We start from the raw sequence: 26,623 nt of genomic DNA on the forward strand, positions 1-26,623 counted from the left end.
TTCCCTTTGTGGGTAACCAGACCTTTCTCTCTGGTTGCCCTTAACATTTTTTCTTCATTTTAACCTTAATGAATCTGACAATTATGTGTCTTGGAGTTGTTCTTCTCGAGGAGTATCTTTGTGGTGTTCTCTGTTTTTCCTGAATTTGAATGTTGGCCTGTCTTGCTAGCCTGGAGAAGTTCTCCTGGATAATATCCTAAAGAGTGTTTTCGGTACATACGTTTAAACAACCAGATCTCCTGAGAAATCACTCACTATTGGGAGGACAGTGCCAAGCCATTCATGAGGGAACCACGCCCATGATCCAAACACCTCCCACCATGCTTCACCTTCAACACTGGGGATTATATTTGACCGTGATATATGGAGGGGACAAACATACAAATTATATCAAAGGCATAGCATGGCTACTGTGAAAGGAGGGTAAAAACACAAAGATGACATCACCACTGACCTCAGGGAGTGCCCAGTAGACTGAGGGAGACAAGTACATATTTTCCTGAAGGAGGGCACTGGAGTGATGGCATGTTTAGAATGTGGAAGTAGAGCGGCCACAGAAAGGCAGCCCGGCAGAGTGCTCGCACAAGGACTGGGTAGAGACTCCCCACTGCATGTGATGTATCTGAGGAAAGTCATTAAAATAGGTGATGGTCACCACTTTCCATCAAGTCCCTGGTGTGGTCCGTGGAGGCAGGGTTGTCAATGTCATTTCGGCGTTTCAGAGGCCTCTCAGGGTTTGGATATGGCAGAAGACAACCAGCAATGATTATGCATTGCAGAGACGCAGGTGAGCCCCAATTTCTTGCCAGTTGGGAGGTCGGTGCTAAGGGGCCTTGCTGTCTTTCCTTGGAATATAGGATGCCAATTTCTTTCTGGACAGAGAGTATTTTGTTGGCTTAAGTTAAAATCTAAATTTTGCTTTGGGATGAATTCCAAAAATATTAGCTTTATTCAAATTTACTTTCACTTTATCTTTCTGAATCTTCAAGGTCCTAAAGCATTGCTTAGTAATTCTGTTTCTAAACTCACATTACAGCACTGGGCTTGATCTGTCCAAGGCAGAGACCATAAGCTACTCTTATAGTACTGTTATGAGATACATACAAGTAGGTATCTCAAAAAATGATACTCATGTATTCCTGTTCTTATGAGTAAATCATTGGCAGTGAGTGCGATTTTTTTTTTTTTTTAATGACAGGATAAATACACGCCCTCTATTGGGGTCAGGTTTTGTGCCTGTACTTCTTCCGCCTACTGTATCATAGCAGCTTAGAATCCCAGCTGCTGGCTCGGGCTGCAGTTCTCTCATGGCTCGCACAGGGTGGACCAGCCCCCTTCCCCTATGTGTTTCTCTGCTGCTGACCTGTGGCTTTGCTGAGGCAGGGAAGCTGCTAGTAGTGCCCATGGATGGGAGTCACTGGTTCACCATGCAGTCGGTGGTGGAGAAACTTATCCTCAGGGGGCATGAGGTGGTTGTAGTTATGCCAGAGGTGAGTTGGCAACTGGGAAAATCACTGAATTGCACAGTGAAGACTTACTCAACCTCATACACTCTGGAGGATCTGGACCGGGAATTCATGGATTTCGCCGATGCTCAATGGAAAGCACAAATACAAAGTTTGTTTTCTCTATTTCTGAGTTCATCCAATGGTTTTTTTGACTTATTTTTTTCGCATTGCAGGAGTTTGTTTAATGACCGAAAATTAGTAGAATACTTAAAGGAGAGTTCTTTTGATGCGGTGTTTCTTGATCCTTTTGATGCCTGTGGCTTAATTGTTGCCAAATATTTCTCCCTCCCCTCTGTGGTCTTCGCCAGGGGAATAGCTTGCCACTATCTTGAAGAAGGTGCACAGTGCCCTGCTCCTCTTTCCTATGTCCCCAGAATTCTCTTAGGGTTCTCAGATGCCATGACTTTCAAGGAGAGAGTACGGAACCACATCATGCACTTGGAGGAACATTTATTTTGCCAGTATTTTTTCAAAAATGCCCTAGAAATAGCCTCTGAAATTCTCCAAACACCTGTCACAGCATATGATCTCTACAGCCACACATCAATTTGGTTGTTGCGAACGGACTTTGTTTTGGACTATCCCAAACCCGTGATGCCCAATATGATCTTCATTGGTGGTATCAACTGTCATCAGGGAAAGCCATTGCCTATGGTAAGTTATCTCTCCTTTAGCACATTAAGAATAATCTGGCTTTGGAAATTAAAAAAAGATTCCTTACTGAATTGTGATTTGACATTTTCATTTGTTGCATTTCAAATTTCTTTCCAGTTTAACAAATTATTTTGTGCCAATTTATGTACTCATCAGTTATCAAATTTTATAAAACTGCCCTTCTTGAAGGTGTGTGTATATAATTTAAAAATCGTAGATCATATTCAGCTTACATTTTTGAGTACCATGTTTAGAAAAGTACCAAAAACCACAGTAAGAAATTGAACTTTCCTTTTTTGCTAATTCTATGTGACCCCCTAGAGCAAATGCTCTTAGCAGTTTTGCATACATTCTTTTCATTAAAAAAAGTATTTTAGGTGTATATATTTAATTTAAAAATTATAGATCATATTTAGCCCACATTTTTGAGTACTGTGTTTAGAAAAGTACCAAAAACCACAGCAAGAAATGAAACTCCCCTTTTTCCTAAGTTTTCTGACCCCTAGAGGAAATGCTCTTATCAGTTTTGTGTATATTCTTTTCAGTATAAAAAAAAGTGTTTCATTTATGTGCAATATCTAATGTAAATTCTCATACTTATTTTGTTAAAATAAAATCTTGTGCTGTGCTGGACATATTCTTCTTTACCTTGCATTTTTCATTTGCCAATAAATTGTAGATTCCTTTATACACCAATACAGACAGATTTGACAAATTCTTTTAATAATTGCATAAAAGTCTTTACTTTGGATGCTATGTAGTTTTTTTAACCAATTAATATTGATATATGTTTAGGCATTTTCCATTTTTGCTTTTATGAATAAGGCTGTGTAAACATTCTTTAATAATTTCCTTGTGTGAATATATTTCTATATTCTTGCTTTTATCTTAGTAGACTAGAGTCCTACATGTAGGGTTAGAGGGTTTTCCTGAATTGAGAAGATTGGCATCTTTTTGCTATTATATCTTCCTGTTCAGGAATATGTATGTCTCACTATTTATTCAGGTCTTATTTTATATACATAAATAAAAATTTTCACTATATAAGCATTTTATGTTTGTTATTAACATTTATTCCTTGGCATTTTATTATTTTTGAAACTACTTTTTTACAGGGCAATTTTTCCATTTCTACAATTAACTGACTATTGGTAATTAAAGTTTTGGTTTTTGCGTATGTATCTTGTATCCAGCCACATTACTAACTTTTCTTATTATTTTGTAGTATGCATTAGATGTACAATATGCAATACCATCTGCAAGTAATTCCCTTTTCTGATATTTATACTGCTTCTTTTGCTTTGCTGGAGCATATACTTCCAAAACATTATTGAGTAATATTGTTAGAGTAGCCAGTTTAAATAGGGATTTGGTCGCTTGTGACTGAAAAATCCTTGAAAAATACCAGAATAAGATTCTTGGCAAATGCATAGTTGCTAAATCCAGATGAAACACCTGGTGTCTCATCTCATTATATTATTTTATTAGGGATGGAATATACATTTTTGTCTATTGTCCTGGCTTCTTATAAGGTTCAGTAGACTTTGTAACAGTCATATCTGTCATTGGCAGATGGTTGGTGAAAGAGTGACCGTTCAGCCATCTCACAGGAAAGTAAAATAATGCTCTTTCTAAAAAGCAGGAAGACTACAGTTGTAGGCCTTTCAAAATTAGGCATGACTTTCAGCTCATGGCAAGACCAGGCAAGGAGATGCAAGTTGCAGGACTCTAAGAGGTTGGACTTATCAAAGCACTTTTCTCCTCATTATCCTCCATTAATTACAGTACCAAGCACCACCCATGTGTTGCCTGCACCCTACACCCTTTGGCCGAGTGTGAGGCTCTGCCACTTCCTGAACCCACACTGAGTTTATTGTGGCCCAAGGGGTCACCCAGAGGCCTTTAGAGATATAAAAACCTATATATGATTTTATATCACCTGCAATAGGGAGATATCCATAAAAAAATGAAACATTAAACTCTACATGGTTTCACTTATTTTGATTATAAATCTTTTATGAGATATGAAATAAATGTGTTTCTATATCTATTAAAGAATATATATGTATGAAAGTTTTTATACTTGCAGAAGGTTATGTATATTAATGTATATATTTATGATTATATGCGTAAAGCCAGCAGAATTCTCACAGAGGAATTCAGATCTGAAAGAGGGCTTTCTGTCAAAGAGCCTTGGATATGGCCCAACCACAAAAGTAAAAGTCAACTGTCGTCGAAAGAAGGATGGACACTGCGTATTGCTCCTTCCTTGTTTCACATGCCAGGATGTGTCTGGGAAAAGCATGCAGTTGGTTACATCTTGCTGGGAAACAAGATTCAGAGTCTGAGTCTCATCTGCCTGATGAGAAGGAAGCATTACTTAGTGATAGAGTATGTGTTTGCACATGTATGTGTTTGTGTATGTGCAGGTGTGTTTGTGTGCAGTGTCCCAGACCCTGCACAGGGGATTTCTTGAAGATCTCCTGTAACAAAATCTCCTTGAGTCTATCCAGGAGAATTACATCCAGGGATGTAATTAAATACTTTAACAAAGATGGCAGATGGCCCCATCTCCAACGTCAGGGATCAAATTTCAACGTGAGATTTGGAGGGGACAAACTTTTAAACTTTATCTTTTGGTATGGTCATTCTTTTACATTTCAGTATTCCAATGTGTGTGTGTTGATTAAAGATGTGTAAATAATTCAGCAGAACAGTGAAATAGTTTTAATGAGAAAAAGAGGAAGTCACTCCTAGTCTCTTTGAATTTTTGGTGAGTTCCAACAGAATTGATGACTGGTTTTAGGTGAAAAGAATTCAGGCTTCATCTATACCATCCATGGTAGGTTCAGCTCTGCAGACCTGGGGATGGGATATGGTTACAGAGCAAGAAAAGATCTGTGCTTCCCCCATTCCTCTAAGTTTCTGGCTCCAGTTTAAGATCCAAATTGAAAGTTAGCTTTTGGTGGACAAGACTAAGGCCTCCCACTAAAATTGTTTACTTCAAGTATTTATTTTCAAAGTTTTCCAACCTATACAACGGAGAGACTTAGTGTCATGACCACCCATATATCAATCTTAGGTTAAATAATTTTCACTATTTTGCTGAACGGATTCATCTATCCCTTTTTTCTGTCTTTTTAAAGAAAACTTTTAAAGAGAAATTTGTGTCAATCTTTTTTTTAATTATACTTTAAGTTCTAGGGTACATGTGCACAACGTGCAGGTTTGTTACATAGGTACACATGTGTCATGTTGGTTTGCTGCACCCATCAACTGGTCATTTACATTAGGTATTTCTCCTAATGCTATCCCTTCCCCAGTCCCCCACCCCACGACAGGCCCCAGTGTGTGATGTTCCCCTCCCTGTGTCCATGAGTTCTCATTGTTCAACTCCTACTTATGAGTGAGAATATGCGCTGTTGGATTTTCTGTCCTTGTGATAGTTTGCTGAGAACGATAGTTTCCAGCTTCGTCTATGTCCCTGCAAAGGACATGAACTCATCCTTTTTTTTTTTTTTTTTTTTTTTTTTGAGACGGAGTCTCGGTCTGTCGCCCAGGCTGGAGTGCAGTGGCGCGATCTCGGCTCACTGCAAGCTCCGCCTCCTGAGTTCACGCCATTCTCCTGCCTCAGCCTCCCGAGTAGCTGGGACTACAGGCGCCCGCCACCACGCCCGGCTAATTTTTAGTATTTTTAGTAGAGACGGGGTTTCACCGTGTTAGCCAGGAGAACTCATCCTTTTTTATGGCTGCATAGTATTCCATGGTGTATATGTGCCACATTTTCTTAATCCAGTCTATCATTGATGAACATTTGGGTTGGTTCCAAGTCTTTGCTATTGTGAATAGTGCTGCAATAAACATACGTGTGCATGTGTCTTTATAGTACCATGATTTATAATTCTTTGGGTATATACCCAGTAATGGGATCACTGAGTCAAATGGTATTTCTAGTTCTAGATCCTTGAGGAATTGCCACACTGTCTTCCACAATGGTTGAACTAATTTACACTCCCACCAACAGGGTAAAAGCGTTCCTATTTCTCCACATCCTCTCCAGCATCTGTTCTTTCCTGAATTTTTAATGATCGCCATTCTAACTGGCATGAGATGATATCTCATTGTGGTTTTGATTTGCATTTCTGTGATGACCAGTGATGATGAGCATTTTTTCATATGTCTGTTGGCTGCATAAATGTCTTCTTTTGAGAAGTGCCTGTTTATATCCTTTGCCCACTTTTGATGGGGTTGTTTTATTCTTGTAAATTTTTTTGAGTTCTTTGTAGATTCTGGATATGAGCCCTTTGTCAGGTGGATAGATTGCAAAAATGTTCTCCCATTTCATAGGTTGCCTTTTCACTCTGATGATAGTTTCTTTTGCTGTGCAGAAGCTCTTTGGTTTAATTAGATCCCATTTGTCAATTTTGGCTTTTGTTGCCATTGCTTTTGGTGTTTTAGTCATGAAGTGTTTGACCATGCCTATGTCCTGAATGGTATTGCCTAGGTTTTCTTCTAGGGTTTTTATGGTTTTAGGTCTTACATTTAAATCTTTAATCCATCTTGAGTTAATTTTTCTATAAGGTGTAAGGAAGGGATCCAGTTTCAGCCTTCTACATATGGTTAGCCAGTTTTCCCAGCACCATTTATTAAATAGGGAATATTTTCCCCATTTCTTGTTTTTGTCAGGTTTGTCAAAGATCAGAAGATTGTAGATATGTGGTGTTATTCCTGAGGCCTCTGTTCTGTTCCATTGGTCTATATATCTGTTTGGGTACCAATATGATGCTGTTTTGGTTACTGTAGCCTTGTGATTTAGTTTGAAGTCAGGTAGCGTGATGCCTCCAGCTTTGTTCTTTTTGCTTAGGATTGTCTTGGCTATATGGGCTCTTTTTTAGTTCCATATGAAATTTAAAGTAGTTTTTTCCAATTCTGTGAAGAAAGTCAATGGTGGCTTGATGGGGATAGCATTGAATCTATAAATTACCTTGGGCATTATGGCCATTTTTGTGATATTGATTCTTCCTATCCATGAGCATGGAATGTTCTTCCATTTCTTTGTGTCCTCTTTTATTTCGTTGAACAGTGGTTTGTAGTTCTCCTTGAAGAGGTCTTCGCATCCTTTGTAAGTTGGATTCCTAGGTGTTTTATTCTCTTTGTAGTAATTGTGAATGCCATCTAGTCATTTTAAAAAGAAATTCTTGGCATGTCATTCCATCACCGAATACTTAATTAAATATAAAAAATAAGAAACATTTGTTACATAGCCACAATATCATTATCATATTTATGACAGTAAAAATTTTTTTATATTATCTCATTTCCAGTTCATAATTAAATTTCCCCCCATTTTCTTGAACAACATCTTTCCATATAGATCAATGGAATAGAATGGAGAATTCAGAAATAAACCCATACATTCTTGGCCAATTGACAAGATGTCAAATTTTGATAAGGGTGTCAAGATCATTCAAATGGGAAAGAATAGTCTCTTCAACAGAAGACCCACCCTGGGGTCCTTAATCTCCAGCATCAGACTCCAAGACCATTTGCAGAGATCATCCAGACAGCTCCCATCATGCCTCTGATGAATCCTTCACCATGTGCATCGACAGGGGTCCTGCAAATATTTTCTCACAGTCTGTTGAGTGACTTTTCTTACAAATACTCTGTTTTAGAATAAATAGAGGTTTATAGCAAGGTTGCAACAAATAGTTCAGAGAATTCTTATCTACCCTGTATCTGGTTTCCCCCATTGTTAAATGTTATGTTTCTATGGCACATCCATCACAACTCATTCACCAATATGACACATTATGATGAGCTAAAGTCTGTTTCCTTCAGATTTCATTGATTTTTACTTAATATCCCTGTTCTTTTATGGGATCCCATTGATACCACCTGAAATGTAGTCATCATGTCTCCTTAGTCTCCTCCAGCCTGTGACGGTTTCTCAGACTTTCCTTGTTTTTGGTGACTTGGGCAGTTTTGAGCAGTCCTGGTCAGATGTCCTGTAGAATGTTCCTCTAGAATGTCAGTTGTGTTTGCCTGACGTTTTTATCATGGTTAAACTGGGGTTATAGGTTTTTGGTACGAAGATGCGGAGGTCTTTTCTTGTTTTCTTGCATGTGAATATTCAACTGTAGAAAAGAGTGGCCTTTTCTCCAATGCACTTCTTGTACCTTTGTAAAAACTTGGCTGTTCATACATCTGTGCATGTATTTCTAGACTTTGTATTCTGCTCCACTGAAATATTTGTGAAATATTTGATTACTATAGCTGTGTAATAATCTTGAAATGAGGTAGTGTTACCTATTTTTTTAAATTGTTTTTGCTATTGTAGGTCTGCTACATTACCACATGGATTTTAGAATAAGTTTGTTAGTTTGATTTTGATTGGGATTGTATTGAAATTATAGATCAACTGGGGAGAAACAACATCTTAGCAATTTTGAATTTTCCAATTCATTAACATATCTATTTATGTTAAGTGCCTCATCAGTGTTCTGTAGTTTTCAGTGTACAGTCTTTCATAATTTTTGTCAGATATATTCCTAAGTATTTCACGTTTTTGATGCTATTTAAGTGATATTTTTATTCCAATTTTTAATTGTTCATTGCTAGTATAAACGACCCCCGAACAATGTGGGAATGAAGGGGACCAACCCGTGTGAAGTAGAAAATCCACACAGATCTTTTGATTCTCGAAAAACATAACTACTAACAACCAACTATTTACCAAAAGCCTTACCAATAATATAAACAGTCAATTAACACATATTTTGGATGTTATTAGTATTATATCCTGTATTATTACAATAAAGCAAGCTAGAGAAAGGAAAATGTTATTTAAAAACATAACATATGAAAAAATGCCCAACATCACTAATCATCAGAGAAATGAAAGTCAAAACCACAATGAGATATCATCTCACACCAGTTAGAATGGCTGTTATTAAAAAGTCAAGAAACAATAGATGCTTGCGAAGCTGCTGAGAAAAAGGACCACTTGTACACTGTTGGTGGTGGGAACGCAAATTAGTTCATCCCCTGTGGGAAGTAGTTTGGAGATTTGACAAAGAAGTTAAAACAGAACTGTCATTCGACCCAGCAATCTCATTACATTACTGGATATATATATTTAAAAAATCATTTTACCAAGAAACACACGCACTGGTATGTTCATTGCAGCTCTATTCAGAATAGAAAAGACATGAAATCAACCTAGGTGCCTGTCAACAGTGGATTCGATGAAGAAAATGTGGTATATATACACCATGGAATATGCAGTCATAAAAAAAGAATGAAATCATGTCCTTTGTAACAACATGGATGCAGCTGGAGGTCATTATCCTAAGGGAATATATATACAGGCACAGAACACCAAATACCATGTGTTCTCACTTAGAAGTGAAAGCTAAATAGTGGGTACTCATGGGCATAAAGATGGCAACAATAGACACTATGGACTACTAAAGGGGAGAGGAAGGGATGCAGGAGTTGAAAAACTATTGGGTAATATGCTCAGTACTTGGGTGATGGGAGCAATCATGCCCCAAACATCAGCATCACACAATATACTCAGGTAAGCTGCACATGTACTCCTGAAACTAAAATAAAAGTTGAGTATGTATAAGTGGAAGTGAATCATCATAAAGGTCTCCATCCTTATCGTCTTCCATTGAGTGGGCTGTGGAGGAGGAGGAGTAGATGTTGGTCTTACTGTCTTAGGGTGGCAGAGGCAGAAGAGGTAGAGGAGGTGGAAGTGGAGGCAGGAGAGGCAGGTGCACTTGGTGTAAATTTATGGAAATACATCATAATTACTGTCTGTTTTTTTCTCTTTGATGTATTTAAAAATGCTTTTATACAGTACTAATCCTTCTTCCCCATTTGCTTTAGTTTCAGTTCCCATAAGGGTTCATGTTGTAATAGAAGTCAATAGCAGTCTTAAATAACTGGAAGGCTTTCTATGAGGCTTGTATTGTGTAAGGCCATTTTTTTTTCTGGCACTGCTTCTTCTACATCTTCTTTCTCATCAAGTACTGATTGGAAAGCACTCATCTCTATCAGGTCATCTATTAATTCCTCGAGTGTGGTGTCTATTGACTCTTGAATTTCTCCAAGATTCATATTTTGAGGCACTTTATCCCCCACCTTATGTTGCTGTATCCATAATCCCTTTCATGACTTCCTTGATTGGCTCTGTCTTAAATCCTGTGAAGTCATTCGCAACATCTGGTCACAGTTTTCTCCAGAAGAAATGAATTGTTTGGGGCTTGGTGGCTTTCACAGCTCTTTCTATAACAACAATGGCATCTTCAATGGTGTAATCCTTCTGGACTTTCATGACATTCTCTATCCAGATTCTCTTTCCTAGTATTGACAATCTTTTCCATAGAAAACTGTGTGTAATGAGTTCTAAAGTTCCTTATGACCCCTGATTGAGAGACTGAATTAGAGATGTTGGGTTTGGAAGCAGGTAGACCACTTTGACACCTTCAGTGTTGAACTCATGGGTTCTGGGTGGCTAGGGAATGGTCCAATATCAAAAGAATTTTAGAAGACAGTCCCTTACTGGCAATGCATTTTCTGCCTTCAGGGACAAAGCGTTGATGGAACCAATCCAGAAAAAGTGTTCTTGTTGTCTAGGCCTTCTTGTTGTACAACCAAAAAACTGTCAGTGGGTGTTGATCTTGTCCCCTCAAGGCTTAAGATTTGGCAGTTCTACACATGAGGTCAGTCCTGAGTGTAAACTTGACTGCATTTACACAAAACAGTAGAGTTAGCCTATCCCTTCCTGCCTTGCATTCTGGTGCTTGGTTTACTTCCTTGCTAATAAATGTCTTTTGTGTCATCTTGTTTTTGTTTTTGTTTTTTTCCAGAAAAGGGCACTGTCATCTGTATTAAAACCCTGTTCAGGCAGATATGCTTTCCCCTCAATAATTATCTTCATGGCATCTGGGAACTCATTTGTCTCCTTTTGCTTGGCAGAGGCTGCTTCTCCTGTTATCTTGACAATTTTAAAGCTGAACCCCTTTCTAAAACTAGCAAACCATCCTTTGCTGCCATTAAATTTTCCAGTTTTAGATTCTTCACCTCTCTTTTGCTTTAAGTTGTCATATAATGACTTTGCATTTTCTCAAATCACATTGGCATCTATAAATACGCCTTTCTTATAGCAATGCTACACCCACGTTAAAGCTGCATTTTCAATATGAGACAAAAACGTATTTCAGAAAAAAATGCAAGGTTTGGCTCCTGCTGGCATAGCTGCAGCAATGTCTTCATGAATCTCCCTTCCTTCCTTCCTTCCTTCCTTCCTTCCTTCCTTCCTTCCTTCCTTCCTTCTTTCTTTCTTTCTTTCTTTCTTTTCCACTGTCCTTATCTAGCTTCATTTATTTTGAAATGGCAGGCAATCACCACGGTAGAGCTCAGCCTATGGTCCCAATCAAGCAGTTCGACTTTTTTGGTTACGTCATGATTTCTTTTTGCTTCTTGGGAGTAATTCCAGCATCATTAGTGGCACTCTGTAGTCCCATGACGGTATTCAAGGTTTACAATATTGCACCAAACACGATGAAAAATACAGTAGATCCATGAGAGATCACTTTTTACTCTGACATGCAATTTATTGGAGAGATGAAATGCTCAAACAGAGAGTATAAGTGTTATATCACATGCACTTAAGCCACACTTCAGCTCACTGGAATAGCAACAGGAGGTAGCTACAAAATTATTACAGTAGTGTAGTATATACTATAGGTAATTTTATGCAGTTAAGATTTAATGCTGCCTCTCTATGTTTGTATTTCTTTCCTGTGCTAATGATGCAATGTACACTCTGGAAGTGTTTGTGTGTGGTTTAATAAATTTTTTATAGATTTGTGCATATTTTAAAGTAATAAATAATAACATGGTATCTGCACATGGTTTCTGCAGTCATGGCATAACTTTAAAAATTTTTAGATATTTCTAGTTTATGTGGTTTATATATATATATATTTTCAAACTGTTAGAAATTTCTTAAAATTTTTGCAATGTATTTATTTTTAAAAATCTGCATATAAGTGGATCCACACAGCTCAAAACCCTACTGTTCAATGTCAACTGTATACAGAAAGAAGATTAGTTTTTAAGTATTGTATCTTGCAACCATGCTAAACTTACGTATTTGTTCTAGGAGATTTTTGTAGAGTTTGTTATTATTCCTACATAGATAAACTTATTGTCTGTGAATGAGACATTTTTTATTTTTTCTTTACAATCTGGACACTTTTTACTTCTATTTCCTCCCTGATTGCACTGGCTGGAACCTGAAGAACAATGTTGAGTAGAAGTGGGGAGGGCCCCTGTCCTCGGCATGTGTTTGCCTTGAGGAGTGGAGCATTCAGTCTTACCATCAAGGATGATATTAACTGTGGGTTCCTCCAAGATGTCCTTCATTAGTTTAAGATACTTCCCTTTATTTTCCGAGTTTGTTGAGAATTTTTTATCACAAATGGATTTTGGATTTTTGTCAAACACTTTTTCCATACCTATTGAGATAATTATATGCTTATACTTTTTTAGTTTATTTATATGGTATGTTACTTTAATTGATTTATAAAATTATTTATTTAATCATTAATTGTGGTGAAAACACATAGCATAAAATATATCATCTTCATCACTTTAGGTGCACAGTTCAGTATTGAGTACGTTCACTTTGCTGTGCAACCAACACCACCATTCATCTCTAGAACTCGCTTCATCTTCCCAAACTGAAACTTTGGACCCATTAAAAAAGAATACTCCATTCTCCCCTCCTCTCAGCCCTTGCCAACCAGCATTCCACTCTTTTATTCTATGTATTTGACTATTTTAGATACTTCATATAAGTAGAATCATACAGCATTTGTCATTTTGTGATTAGCTTAGTTCACTCTGCACAATGCCCTTAAGTTTCATTCATGTTAGCATATGTCAGAATTTTCTTCCTTTCTAAGGCTGAATAATATTTCATGCTGTATACATACACCACATTTTTGCTTGGGTTGTTTCCACTTCTTGTCTGTTGTGAGTTATGCTGCTATGAACATGGTGGCACAACCTTGATTCATTTTCTAATGTCAAACCAGCCTTGCATTCCTAGGATAAACCCCACTTGGTTATGGTGTCTAATCTTTTTGTGTAGTACCTATTTTAAAATATTACAGACTTTGACTTGCCAATATTTTGTTTAAAATTTTTGCATCTAAGCTCATGAGGGTCTGTAATTTTCCTATCTTTTAATGTCTTTATCTGGTTTTGGTACTGTGATAATGCTGGTCTCATAAAATGAATTAGGAAATCCCCTAGGCTTCAGTTTTTGGGACTAGTTTGTGAATAATTGGTATTATTTATTCTTCAATGTTTGCTGGATTCATCAGTGATGTCATCTGAGCTTCACTTTGTTTTGTGTGGGAAGGTTTGAATTACAAATACAAATTCAATTTAAAAGATACAGGTTACTTCTATTGGGGTTATGCATTTATTCTTGTGAAAAGTCTGGCAGTTTGTGTCTTTAACAAAATGTGTCCATTCTATCTAAGTTGTAGACTTTTTTTGGCATAAACTTGTTTGTGTTATTCTCTTAACATTTTAACATCTGTAGAATCTATGGTGATACCACCTCTCTCATTCCTAATATTGATAATTTATTTCTTCTCTCTTTTTTTTTCAGATCAAGGTGGCTAGAGCTTTACCAAATTAATTGATCTCAACAAACCAGCTTTGGTTGCATTAATTTTCTCAACAAACCAGCTTTGGTTTCATTAATTTTGCCTGTTTTTTAAATGCATTTTCCATTTCATTGATTTCTATTCTGAAGTAAGCCTCCAGGGAAGGTAGATCACTGACCGTCATGTTTATTTTTCAAGGACAGTCATCTGCAAGTGCCCCAGTCACCAAAAGAAAAGGTGACTAAGCAAATGTCTAGTACCAGTTAGGGTGTCCCGAAAGGAGCCATCTTGTGCTCCTACAAGGATTATACCCCAAGGTTGTTTGCAGAATCTCTCACTAAATGTTCTTTAAGATGTTGCCTGACACACACTGCTTAGCTCGTCCATGAAGGTATCAAGAAAACCTGCAGAATATAATTCTGTCCAGTGCAACAAATATTCCGGTTGATTTTCTTTGTGCAGGGCTGTATTTGTCTGTTTGGATTGCTGTAAAGGATACCTGAGGCTGGGTAATTTATAAAGAAAAGAGGTTTAATTGGCTCACAGTTTTGCAGCCTTTATACGAAACAGAGTGCTAGCATCTGCTTCTGGTGAGGCCTCAGGAAGCTTACAATCATGACAGAAGGTGTTGGAGAGCTGGCATGTCACATGGCAAGAGCAGGAGCAAGAGAGAGACAGGGGAGATGGCACATACTTTTTATTTTAATTTTAATTTTTATTTCTGGGGTACATGTGGAAGATGTTCAGGTTTGTTACATAGGTAAACATATGCCATGGTAGCACATACTTTTTTTTTTCCTGCTCTAAAACTCTTTTTTTTTTTTTATATACTTTAAGTTCTAGGATACATGTGCAGAATGTGCAGGTTTGTTACATAGGTATACACGTGCCACGGTGGTTTGCTGCACCCATCATCCCGTCATCTACATTAGGTATTTCTCCTAATGCTTTCCCTCCCCTAGGCCCTCACCCCCCGACAGGCCCTGGTGTGTGATGTTCCCCTCCCTGTGTCCATGTGTTCTCATTGTCCAACTCCTACTTGCAACTCCAACTCCAACATGCAGTGTTTTGTTCTCTGTTCTTGTGTTAGTTTGCTAAGAATGATAGTTTCCAGCTTCATCCATGTCCCTGCAAAAGACATGGACTCATCCTTTTTAATGGCTGCATAGTATTCCATGGTGTATATGTGCCACATTTTCTTTATCCAGGCTATCATTGATGGGCATTTGAGTTGGTTCCAAGTCTTTGCTATTGTGAATAGTGCTGCAATAAAATACATGCGCATGTGCTTTATAATAGAATGATTTATAATCCTTTGGGTATATACCTAGTAATGGGATTGCTGGGTCAAATGGTATTTCTGGTTCTAGATCCTTGATGAATCACCACACTGTCTTCCACAATGGTTGAACTAATTTACACTCCCACCAACAGTGTAAAAGCGTTCCTATTTCTCCATATCCTCTCCAGCATACATTCTTTCCTGAGTTTTAATGATTGCTGTTCTAACTGGCATGAGATGATATCTCATTGTGGTTTTGATTTGCATTTCTCTAATGACCAGTGATGATGGGCTTTTTTTGATATGCTTGTTGGTTGTATAAATGTCTTCTTTTGTGAAGTGTCTGTTCATATCCTTTGACCGCTTTTTGATGGGTTTTTTTTTTCTCGTAAATTGGTTTAAGTTCCTTGTAGATTCAGGATATTAGCCCTTTGTCAGATGGATAGATTGCAAAATTTTTCTCCCATTCTGTAAGTTGCCTGTTCAGTCTGATGATAGTTTCTTTTGCTGTGCAGACGCTGTTTAGTTTAATTAGATCCCATTTGTCAATTTTGGCTTTTGGTTGTCATTGCTTTTGGTGTTTTAGTTATGAAGTCTTTGCCCATGCCTATGTCCTGAATGGTATTGCCTAGGTTTTTTTCTAGAGTTTTCATGATTTTAGGTCTTATGTTTAAGTCTTTAATCCATCTTGAGTTAATTTTTGTATAAGGTGTAAGGAAGGGGTCCAGATTCAGTTTTCTACATATGGCTAGCCAGTTTTCCCAACACCATTTATTAAATAGGAAATCCTTTCCCCATTGCTTGTTTTTGTCAGGTTTGTCAAAGGTCAGATGGTTGTAGATGTGTGGCATAATTTCTGAGGCCTCTGTTCGGTTCCATTGGTCTATATATCTGTTTGGGTACAAGTACCATGCTGTTTTGGTTACTGTAGCCTTGTAGTATAATTTGAAGTCAGGTAGCATGATGCCTCCAGCTTTGTTCTTTTAGCTTAGGATTGTCTTGGATATACAGGCTATTTTTTAGCTCCATATGAACTTTAAAGTAGTTTTTTCCTATTCTGTGAAGAAAGTCAATGGTAGCTTGATGTGGATAGCATTCAATCTATAAATTACCTTGAGCAGTATGGCCATTTTTGTGATATTGATTCTTCCTATCCATGAGCATGGAATGATTTTCCATTTGTTTGTGTCCTCTCTTATTTACTTGAGCAGTGGTTTGTAGTTCTCCTTGAAGAGGTCCTTCCCATCCCTTGTAAGTTGTATTCCTAGGTATTTTATTCTTTTTGTAGCAATTGTGAATGGGAGTTTACAATTTGGCTCTCTGTTTTTCCATTATTGGTGTATAGGAATGCTTGTGATTTTTGCATATTGATTTTGTCAGCTGAGACTTTTCTGAAGTTGCTTATCAGCTTAAGGAGTTTTTGGACTGAGATGATGGGGTTTTCTAAATATACAATCATGTCATCTGCAAACAGAGACAATTTGACTTTCTCTCTTCCTATTTGAATACCCTATATTTCTTTCTCTTGCTTGATTGCCCTGGCCAGAACTTCCAATACTATGTTGAATAGGAGTGGTGAGAGAGGGCATCCTTATCTTGTGCCAGTTTTCAAAGGGAATGCTTCCAGCTTTTGCCCATTCAGTATGATATTGGCTGTCGGTTTGTCATAAATAACTTTTATTATTTTGAGGTACGTTCCATCAATAACTAGTTCATCAAGAATTTTTGGCATGAAGTGCTGTTGAATTTTATCGAAGGCTTTTTCTGCATCTATTGAGGTAATCATGTGGTTTTTGTCATTGGTTCTGTTTATGTGATGGATTATGTTTATTGATTTGTGTATGTTGGACAGCCTTGCATCCCAGGGATGAAGCCGACTTGATCATGGTGGATAAGCTTTTTGATGTACTACTGGACTCAGTTTGCCAGTACTTTATTGAGGATATTTGCCATCAATGTTCATCAGAGATATTGGCCTGAAATTTTCTTTTTTTGTTGTGTCTCTGCCACATCCTGGTATCAGGATGATGCTGGCCTCATAAAATGAGTTATGGAGGAGTCCCTCTTTTTCTATTGTTTGGAATAGTTTCAGAAGGAATGATACCAGGTCCTCTTTGTACCTCTGGTAGAGTTCGGCTGTGAACTCATCTGGTCCTGGGTGTTTTTGGTGGGTAGGCTATTAATTACTGCCTCAATTTCAAAACCTGTTATTGGTCTATTCAGGAATTCTGCTTCTTCCTGGTTTAGTCTTGGGAGGATATACGTGTCCAGGAATTTATCCATTTCTCCTAGAATGTCTAGTTTATTTGTGTAGAGGTGTTGATAGTATTCTCTGATGGTAGTTTGTATTTCTGTGGGCTCAGTGGTTATCTCCCCTTTATCATTTTTTATTGTGTCTATTGATTCTTCTCTCTTTTCTTCTTTATTAGTCTGGCTAGTGGTCTATCTATTTTGTTAATCTTTTCAAAAAACCAGCTCCTGGATTTATTGATTTTTTGAAGGGTTTTTTGTGTCTCTATCTCCTTCAGTTCTGCTCTGATCTTAGTTTTTTCTTGTCTTCTGCTAGCTTTTGGATTTGTTTGCTCTTGCTTCTCTAGTTCTTTTAATTGTGATGTTAGGGTTTTGATTTTAGATCTTTCCTGCTTTCTGCTGTGGGCATTTAGTGCTATAAATTTCCCTCTAAACACAGATTTAGCTGTGTCCCAGAGATTCTGGTAGGTTGTGTCTTTGTTCTCATTGGTTTCAAAGAACTTATTTATTTCTGCCTTAATTTCATTATTTACCCAGTAGTAATGCATGAGCAGGTTGTTCAGTTTCCATGTAGTTGTGCAGTTTTGAGTGAGTTTCTTAATCCCGAGTTCTAATTTGATTGCACTGTGATCTAAGAGACTGTTTGTTATGATTTCTGTTCTTTTGCGTTTTCTGAGGAGTGTTTTGCTTCCAATTATGTGGTCAATTTTAGAATAAGTGCAGTGTGGTGCTGAGAAGAATATATATTCTGTTGATTTGGGTTGGAGAGTTCTATACATGTGTATTAGGTTTGCTTGGTCCAGAACTGAGTTCAAGTCCTGAATTTCCTTGTGAATTTTCTGTCTCGTTGATCTGTCTAATATTGACAATGGAGTGTTAAAGTCTCCCACTATTATTGTATGGGAGCCTAAGTCTCTTTGTAGGTGTCTAAGAACTTGCTTTATGGGTGCTCCTGTATTGGGCGCATATGTATTTAGGATGGTTAGCTCTTCTTGTTACATTGATCCCTTTTCCATTATATAATGCCCTTCTTTGTCTTTTTTGATCTTTGTTGATTTAAAGTCTGTTTTTATCAGAGACTAGATTGCAACCCCTGATTTTTTTTGCTTTCCATTTGCTTTGTAAATATTCCTCTATCTCTTTATTTTGAGCCTATATGTCTTTACACGTGAAATGGGTCTTCTGAATGCAGCACACTGATGGGTCTTGACTGTTTATCCAATTTGCCAGTCTGTGTCTTTTAATTGGGGCATTTAGCCCATTTACATTTAAGATTAATATTATGTGTGAACTTGATCCTGTCATTATGATGCTAGCTGTTTATTTTGCCTATTAGTTGATGCAGTTTCTTTATAGTGTCAATTGTCCTGACAATTGGGTATGTTTGTGCAGTGGCTGGTACCGGTTTTTTCTTTCCATATTTAGTGCTTCCTTCAGGAGCTCTTGTAAGGCAGGCCTGGTGGGGACAAAATCTCTCAGCATTTGCTTGTCTGTAAAGGGTTTTATTTCTCCTTCACTTATGAAGCTTAGTTTGGCTGGATATGAAATTCTGGATTGAAAATTCTTTCCTTTAGGAATGTTGAGTATTGGCCCCCACTGTCTTCTGGTTTGTTGGGTCTCTAAAGAGAGGTCTGCTGTTAGTCTGATGAACTTCTTTTCGTGTGTAACAGGACCTTTCTCTCTGGTTACCCTTAACATTTTTCCTTCATTTCAACCTTGGTGAATCTGATGATTATGTGTCTTGGGGTTGCTTTTCTCGAGGAGTATCTTTATGGTGTTCTCTGTGTTTCCTGAATTTGAATGTTGGCCTGTCTTGCTAGGCTGGGGAAGTTCTCCTGAATAATATTCTGAAGAGGGTTTTTGGCATTTTTAAAAAAATTATACTTTAAGAGTTCTGGGATACATGTACTGTCATATACTTTTAAACAATCAAATCTCATGAGAAATCACTCACTATTGGGAGGACAGTGCCAAGCCATTCATGAGGGATCCATGCCCATGACCCAAACACCTCCCACCATGCTTCATCTCCAACACTGGGGATTATATTTGACCATGATATATGGAGGGGAGAAACATACAAACTACATCAAAGGCAAAGCATGGCTACTGTGAAAGGAGGGTAAAAACACAAAGATGGCATCACCTCTGACTTCCAGGAGTCCTCAGCAGACTGAGGGAGACAAGTACATATTTTCCTGAAAGAGGTCACTGGAGTGATGGTGTGTTTAGAATATAGAAGTAGAGCAGTCACAGAGAGGCAGCCCAGCAGAGTGTTCGCACAAGGACTGGGCCAGCAGCAACTCCCCACTGCATGCAACGTTATCTGAGGAAAGTCATTAAAATAGGTGATGGTCACTTTCCATCAAGTCCCTGGTATGGTCCATGGAGGCAGGGTTGTCAATCTCATTTTGGCATTTCAGAGGCCTCTCAGGGTTTGGATATGGAAGAAGACAACCAGCAATGATTATGCATTGCAGAGATGCAGGTGAGCCCCAGTTTCTTGCCAGTAGGGAGGTCAGTGCTAAGAGCCTTGCTGTCTTTCCTTGGAACATGAGATGCCAATTTCTTTCTGGACAGAGAGTATTTGGTTGGCTAAAGTCAAAATCTAAATTTTGCTTTGGGATAAATTCCAAAAATATTAGCATTATTCAAATTTACTTTCACTTTATCTTTCCGAATCTTCAAGGTCCGAAAGCATTGCTGAATGATTCTGTTTCTAAACTCACTTGCAGCGTGCTCTCCTTCCAAGGCGAAGACCATAATCTACTCTTGTCTGGAAATCATACAAGTAGATATCTCAGCAAATGATACTCGTGTGTTATTGTTCTTATGAGTAAATCATTGGCAGTGAGTGTGATTTTTTTTTTTTTTTTATGAAAGGATAAATACACGCCCTCTATTGGGGTCAGGTTTTGTGCCTGTACTTCTTCCGCCTACTGTATCACAGCAGCTTAGAATCCCAGCTGCTGGCTCGGGCTGCAGTTCTCTCATGGCTCGCGCAGGGTGGACCAGCCCCGTTCCTTTATGTGTGTGTCTACTGCTGACCTGTGGCTTTGCCGAGGCAGGGAAGCTGCTGGTAGTGCCCATGGATGGGAGTCACTGGTTCACCATGCAGTCGGTGGTGGAGAAACTTATCCTCAGGGGGCATGAGGTGGTTGTAGTTATGCCAGAGGTGAGTTGGCAACTGGAAAGATCACTGAATTGCACAGTGAAGACTTACTCAACCTCGTACACTCTGGAAGATCAGAACCGGGAATTCATGGTTTTCGCCCATGCTCAGTGGAAAGCACAGGCACAAAGTATATTTTCTCTATTAATGAGTTCATCCAGTGATTTTCTTGACTTATTTTTTTCGCATTGCAGGAGTTTGTTTAATGACCGAAAATTAGTAGAATACTTAAAGGAGCGTTCTTTTGATGCAGTGTTTCTGGATCCTTTTGATACCTGTGGCTTAATTGTTGCCAAATATTTCTCCCTCCCCTCTGTGGTCTTCACCAGGGGAATATTTTGCCACCATCTTGAAGAAGGTGCACAGTGCCCTGCTCCTCTTTCCTATGTCCCCAATGATCTCTTAGGGTTCTCAGATGCCATGACTTTCAAGGAGAGAGTATGGAACCACATCGTGCACTTGGAGGACCATTTATTTTGCCAGTATCTTTTTAGAAATGCCCTAGAAATAGCCTCTGAAATTCTCCAAACCCCTGTCACGGCATATGATCTCTACAGTCACACATCAATTTGGTTGTTGCGAACGGACTTTGTTTTGGACTATCCCAAACCCGTGATGCCCAACATGATCTTCATTGGTGGTATCAACTGCCATCAGGGAAAGCCAGTGCCTAAGGTAAGTTATCTCCCCTTTAGCACATTAAGAATAATCTGGCTTTGGAAATTAAAAAAGGATTCCTTACTGAATTGTGATTTGACATTTTCGTTTGTTGCATTTCAAATTTCTTTCCAGTTTAACAAATTATTTTGTGCGAATTCATGTACTCATCAATTATCAAATTTTATAAAACTGCCCTTCATGAAAGTATATGTAATAATTTAAAAATTATAGATCATATTCAGGCTACATTTTAAAATACCATGTTTAGAAAAGTACCAAAAACCACAGCAAGAAATGAAACTTCCGTTTTTTGTTAATTCTATGTGACCCCGTAGTTGAAATGCTCTTAACAGTTTTGTGTACATTCTTTTCATTGAAAAAAAGTATTTTAGGCATATGCAATATCTCATGTAAGTTCCCATACCTATTTAGTAAAAATAAAATCTAGTATTGGGCTGAACATATTCTTCTTTATCTTGCATTTTTCACTTGCCAATAAATTATGGGTACCTTTATAGACCAATACAGACAGATTTGACAAGTTCTTTTAATAATTGCATAAAATTCTTTACTTTGGATGCAATGTAGTTTTTTAACCAATTAATATTGATATATATATAGCCATTTTCCTCTCTTTCCTTTTGTGAATAAGGCTGTGTAAACACCCTTCAATACTTTCCTTGCGTGAATATATTTCTATATTCTTGCTTTTATCTTAGTAGACTAGAGTCCTACACGTAGGGTTACAGGGTTTTCCTGAATTGAGAAGACTGGCCTCTTTTTGCTATTAAGTATCCCTGTTCAGGAACATATATGTCTCACTATTTATTCAGATCTTGTTTTATATACATAAATAAAAATTTTCACTATATAAGCATTTTATGTTTGTTTTTAACATTTATTCCTTGGCATTTTATTACTTTTGAAACTATTTTGTACAGGGCAATGTTTCCATTTCTACATTTAACTGATTACTAGTAATTAAAATTTTGGTTTTTGCATATGTATCTTGTATCTAGCCACATCACTAACTTTTCTTATTATTTTGTAGTATGCACTGATGTACAATATACAATACCATCTGCAAGTAATTCCCTTGTCTGATATTTATACTGCTTCTTTTGCTTTGCTGGATCATATACTTCCAAAACATTATTGAGTAATATTGTTAGAGTAGCCAGTTTAAATAGGGATTCCGTTGCTTTTGACTGAAAAATCCTTGAAAAATACCAGAATAAGATTCTTGGCAAACGCATAGTTGCTAAATCCAGATGAAACACCTGGTGTCTCATCTCATTATATTATTTTATTAGGGGTGGAGTACACATTTTTATGTATTGTTCTGGTTTCTTACAAGATTCAGTAGACTTTGTAACACAGTTATGTCTGTCATTGGCAGATGGTTGGTCAAAGAGTGACCGTTCAGCCATCTCATAGGAAAGTGAAATAATGCTCTTTCTAAAAAGCAGGAAGACTACAGTTGTAGGCCTTTCAAAATTAGGCATGACTTTCAGCTCATGGCAAGACCAGGCAAGGAGATGCAAGTTGCAGGACTCTAAGAGGTTGGACTTATCAAAGCACTTTTCTCCTCATTATCCTCCATTAATTACAGTACCAAGCACCACCCATGTGTTGCCTACACCCCACAGCCTTCGGCCGAGTTGAGGATCTGCCACTTCCTGAACCCACGCTGAGTTTATTGTGGCTCACAGGGTCACCTAGAGGCCTTTAAAGATATAAAAACCTATATATGATTTTATATCACCTGTGATAGAGGGATATCTATAAAAAATGAAACATTAAACTATATATGGTTTCATTTATTTTGATTGTAAATATCTTTTATGAGATATGAAATAAATGTGTTTCTATATCTATTAAAGAATATACACATGTATGAAAGTTTTTATAGTTTGCAGAGGGTTATGTATATTAATGTATATTTTTATGATTATACCTGTAAAGGCAGCAGAATTCTCACAGAGGAATTCGATCTCAAAGAGGGCTTTCTGTCAAAGAGCCTTGGATATGGCCCAACCACAAAAGTAAAAGTAAATTGTCATCAAAAGAACGATGAACACTGCATATTGCTCTTTCCTTGTTTCAGATGCCAGGATGTGTCTGGGAAAAGCATGCAGTTGGTTACATGTTGCTGGGAAACAGGATTCCGAGTCTGAGTCTCATCTGTCTGATGAGAAGGAAGCATTACTTGATGATAGAGTATGTTTTTGCACATGTATGTGTTTGTGTATGTGCAGGTGTGTTTGCGTGCAGTGTCCCAGACCCTGCACGGGGGATTTCTTGAAGATCTCCTGTAACAAAATCTCCTTGAGTCTATCCAGGAGAATTACATCCAGGGATGTAATTAAATACTTTAACAATGATGGCAGATGGCCCCATCTCCAATTTCAACATGAGATTTGGAGGGGACAAACTTTTAAACTCTATCAATTGGTATGGTCATTCTTTTACATTTCAGTATTCTAATGTGTGTGTGTTGATTAATGATGTGTAAATAATTCAGCAGAACACTGAAATAGTTTTAATGAGAAAAAGAGGAAGTCACTCTTAGTCTCTTTGAATTTTTGGTGAGTTCCAACAGAATTGATGACTGGTTTTAGGGGAAAAGAATTCAGGCTTCATCTATACCATCCATGGTAGGTGCAGCTCTGCAGACCTGGGGATAGAATGTGGTTACAGAGCAAGAAAAGATCTGTGCTTTCCCCATTGCTCTAAGATTCTGGCTATAGTCCAAGATCCAAATTGAAAGTTAGCTTTTGGTTGACAAGACTAAGGCCTCCCACTAAAATTATTTACTTCAAGTTTTTATTTTCAAAGTTTTCAAACATACAAAATGAAAAGACTATAGTGTATTGTGCACCTGTATATCAATCCTTAGGCTAAATAATTTTCAGTATTTTGCTGTGTTAATTCATCTATCCCCTTATTCTGACCTTTTAAAGAAACTTTTTGGCTGTCATTTTTTAATGGAAATTCTTGGCTTGTCATTCCATCATTGAATATTTTATTAAATATAAAAAATAAGTAAAATTTGTTACACGGCCACAATATCATTATCACACCTAACACAATAATAATACTTTAATATTATCTCATTTCTAGCCCATAATTAATTTACCTCCAATTGCCTCATATGACATCTTTTTATGTTGATCTATGGAACAGAGAATTCAGAAATAAACCCATACATCCTTGGTCAATTGAGTAGGTTCCAAATTTTATGAGGGTGTCAAGACCATTCAAATGGGAGAGAATAGTCTCTTTTTTAGGCTGCAAATGCTGTTCTCCCATAGTCCAACAGTGACCCTGCCCAATTTAGGTACCAACCCAGGGATCTAGGTCCATGTAACCTCCTGATAGGCCAATAATCTTAGGTATGGCCAACTCTATACCCCTGGTGAGTAGGAAGCAGTTGGAAGATGAGACCTTCACTCACATGCCAAAGATTTGTCATTGTTGCTATGTCAGGGGGGAAATGTGGAGCCCTAATTAGGAAAAAAAAGCTAGGCTGGCAGGACCAGGGGAAAGCAAAAAGAAAAAGCAGATAAGCTATAAGTCTCCCTTTCTTCATGGTCTAGGACACATAGCCCTCCTGCAAAAATAACATAATCTTCCTGCACCCAGCGATCACCAGACCCTCAGCTGATAGAAAAATGCAAGTTATCTCACTGCAACCTTGGCATTATCAGTACTGCACCTAGCTCTCTGCAGCACAAGCACCATCCTACAAAATCCTCAGCAAGCCTTTGTCTCCTTGCAGCCAGCTCTTCTCTTGCTGACTATCTTGCAACATATTTTCCTACTTTCTCTAATAAATCTGCCTTTCTTTACCTACAAGTATCTTGGTAAATTCTTTTTACCTCCCATGCCACACCAGTCTCAGAGAGTTGCCACCCATGACAGTTACCATAAGGCTTGCAAATACTATCTTATAAACCTTATTTTAACCTGATAACAACTTAACACTATTTGCATCAACAAACACACAGCAAGAAGAAAACTAATAGAAACTAGTCTTAACTTTGCTCCCTACTTTTTAACTCTTTGTGATTTTCATTTATATCTTGTTGTACTGCCTATATCTTAAAAAGTTGTTTAGTTATTATTTTTGATTTGTTCATTGTTTAGTCTTTATGCGTAGGATAACAGTAGTTTGCACACACAGTTACAATGTTATAATATTCTGTGTATTTCTGTGTACTTACTATTACCAGTGAGTTTTGTACCTTCAGATGATTTCTTCTTGCTCATGAGCTTCCTTTTCTTTCTGATTGAAGTACTCCCTGTAGCATTTCTTGTAGGATCGGTCTGGAATTGATAAAATTCCTCAACTTTTGTCTTGGAAAGTCTTTATTTCTCCTTCCTGTTTGAAGGATATTTTCACCAGATATACTATTCTGGGGTAAAAGGTTTTTTTTCCTTCAGCACTTTAAATATGTCATGCCACTCTCTCCTGGCCTGTAAGGGTTCCACTGAAAAGGCTGCTGCCAGATGTATTGGAACTCCATTGTTTGTTATTTATCTCTTCTCTTGCTGCTTTTAGAATCTTTTCTTTATCCTTGACCTTTGGGAGTTTGATTATTAAATGCCTTGAGGTAGTTTTCTTTGGGTTAAATGTGCTTGGTGTTCTCTAGCCTTCTCATACTTGAATATTGGTATCTTTCTCTAGGTTTGGAAAGTTTTCTGTTATTATCCCTTTGAATAAACTTTCTACTCCTATCTCTTTCTCTACCTCCACTTTATGGGCAAAAACTATTAGATTTGCCCCTTTGAGGCTATTTTCTAGATCCTATAAGCATGCTTCATTGTTGTTTATTCTTTTTTCTTTTGTCTCCTCTGACCATGTATTTTCAAATGGCCTGTCTTCAAGCTCAGTAATTATTTCTTGTGTTTGGTCCGTTCTGCTATTAAAGGACTTTGATGCATTCTTCATTATGCCGATTGCATTTTTCAGCTCCAGAATTTCTGCTTGATTCTTTCTAATGATTTCAATCTCTTTGTTAAATTTATATGCTGGAATTCTGAATTCCTCCTCTGTGTTATTTGGAATTTCTTTGAGTTTCCTCAACACAGCTATTTTGAATTCTCTGTCTGAAAGGTCGCATATATCTGTTTCTCCAGCGTTAGTCCCTGGCACCTTATTTAATTCATTTGATGAGGTCATGGTTTTCCTGAATGGCGTTGATGCTAGCAGACATTCTTCAGTGTCTGGGCATTGAAGAGTTAGGTATTTATTGTAGTCTTCATTGTCTGGGCTTATTTGTAGCCGTCCTTCTTGGAAAGGCTTTCCAGATATTTGAAAGGACTTAGGTGTTGTAATCTAAGCTGTTTCTGCTTTAGGGGGCACCCCAAGCCTAGTAACGCTGTGGTTCTTGCAGAC

The 26,623-nt window shown here is 37.7% G+C and overlaps 2 protein-coding genes across 2 annotated transcripts; both read left to right on the forward strand.

Annotated features, from left to right (window-relative positions):
- The first annotated feature begins 1,307 nt into the window (after nucleotides 1-1,307).
- Nucleotides 1,308-8,876, forward strand: LOC101145885 (UDP-glucuronosyltransferase 1A8). The gene is given in 4 exon segments (XM_019022567.3): nucleotides 1,308-1,479; nucleotides 1,482-1,552; nucleotides 1,554-2,162; nucleotides 8,784-8,876. Coding segments are annotated over 4 exon segments (945 nt in total).
- Nucleotides 8,877-20,382: 11,506 nt separating this feature from the next.
- Nucleotides 20,383-21,314, forward strand: LOC101146232 (UDP-glucuronosyltransferase 1A10). The gene is given in 2 exon segments (XM_031008571.3): nucleotides 20,383-21,268; nucleotides 21,271-21,314. Coding segments are annotated over 2 exon segments (930 nt in total).
- The last annotated feature ends 5,309 nt before the right edge of the window (nucleotides 21,315-26,623 follow it).

This window comes from Gorilla gorilla, chromosome 11, assembly GCF_029281585.2.
Source record: "Gorilla gorilla gorilla isolate KB3781 chromosome 11, NHGRI_mGorGor1-v2.1_pri, whole genome shotgun sequence".
NCBI classification, from domain to species: domain Eukaryota; kingdom Metazoa; phylum Chordata; class Mammalia; order Primates; family Hominidae; genus Gorilla; species Gorilla gorilla.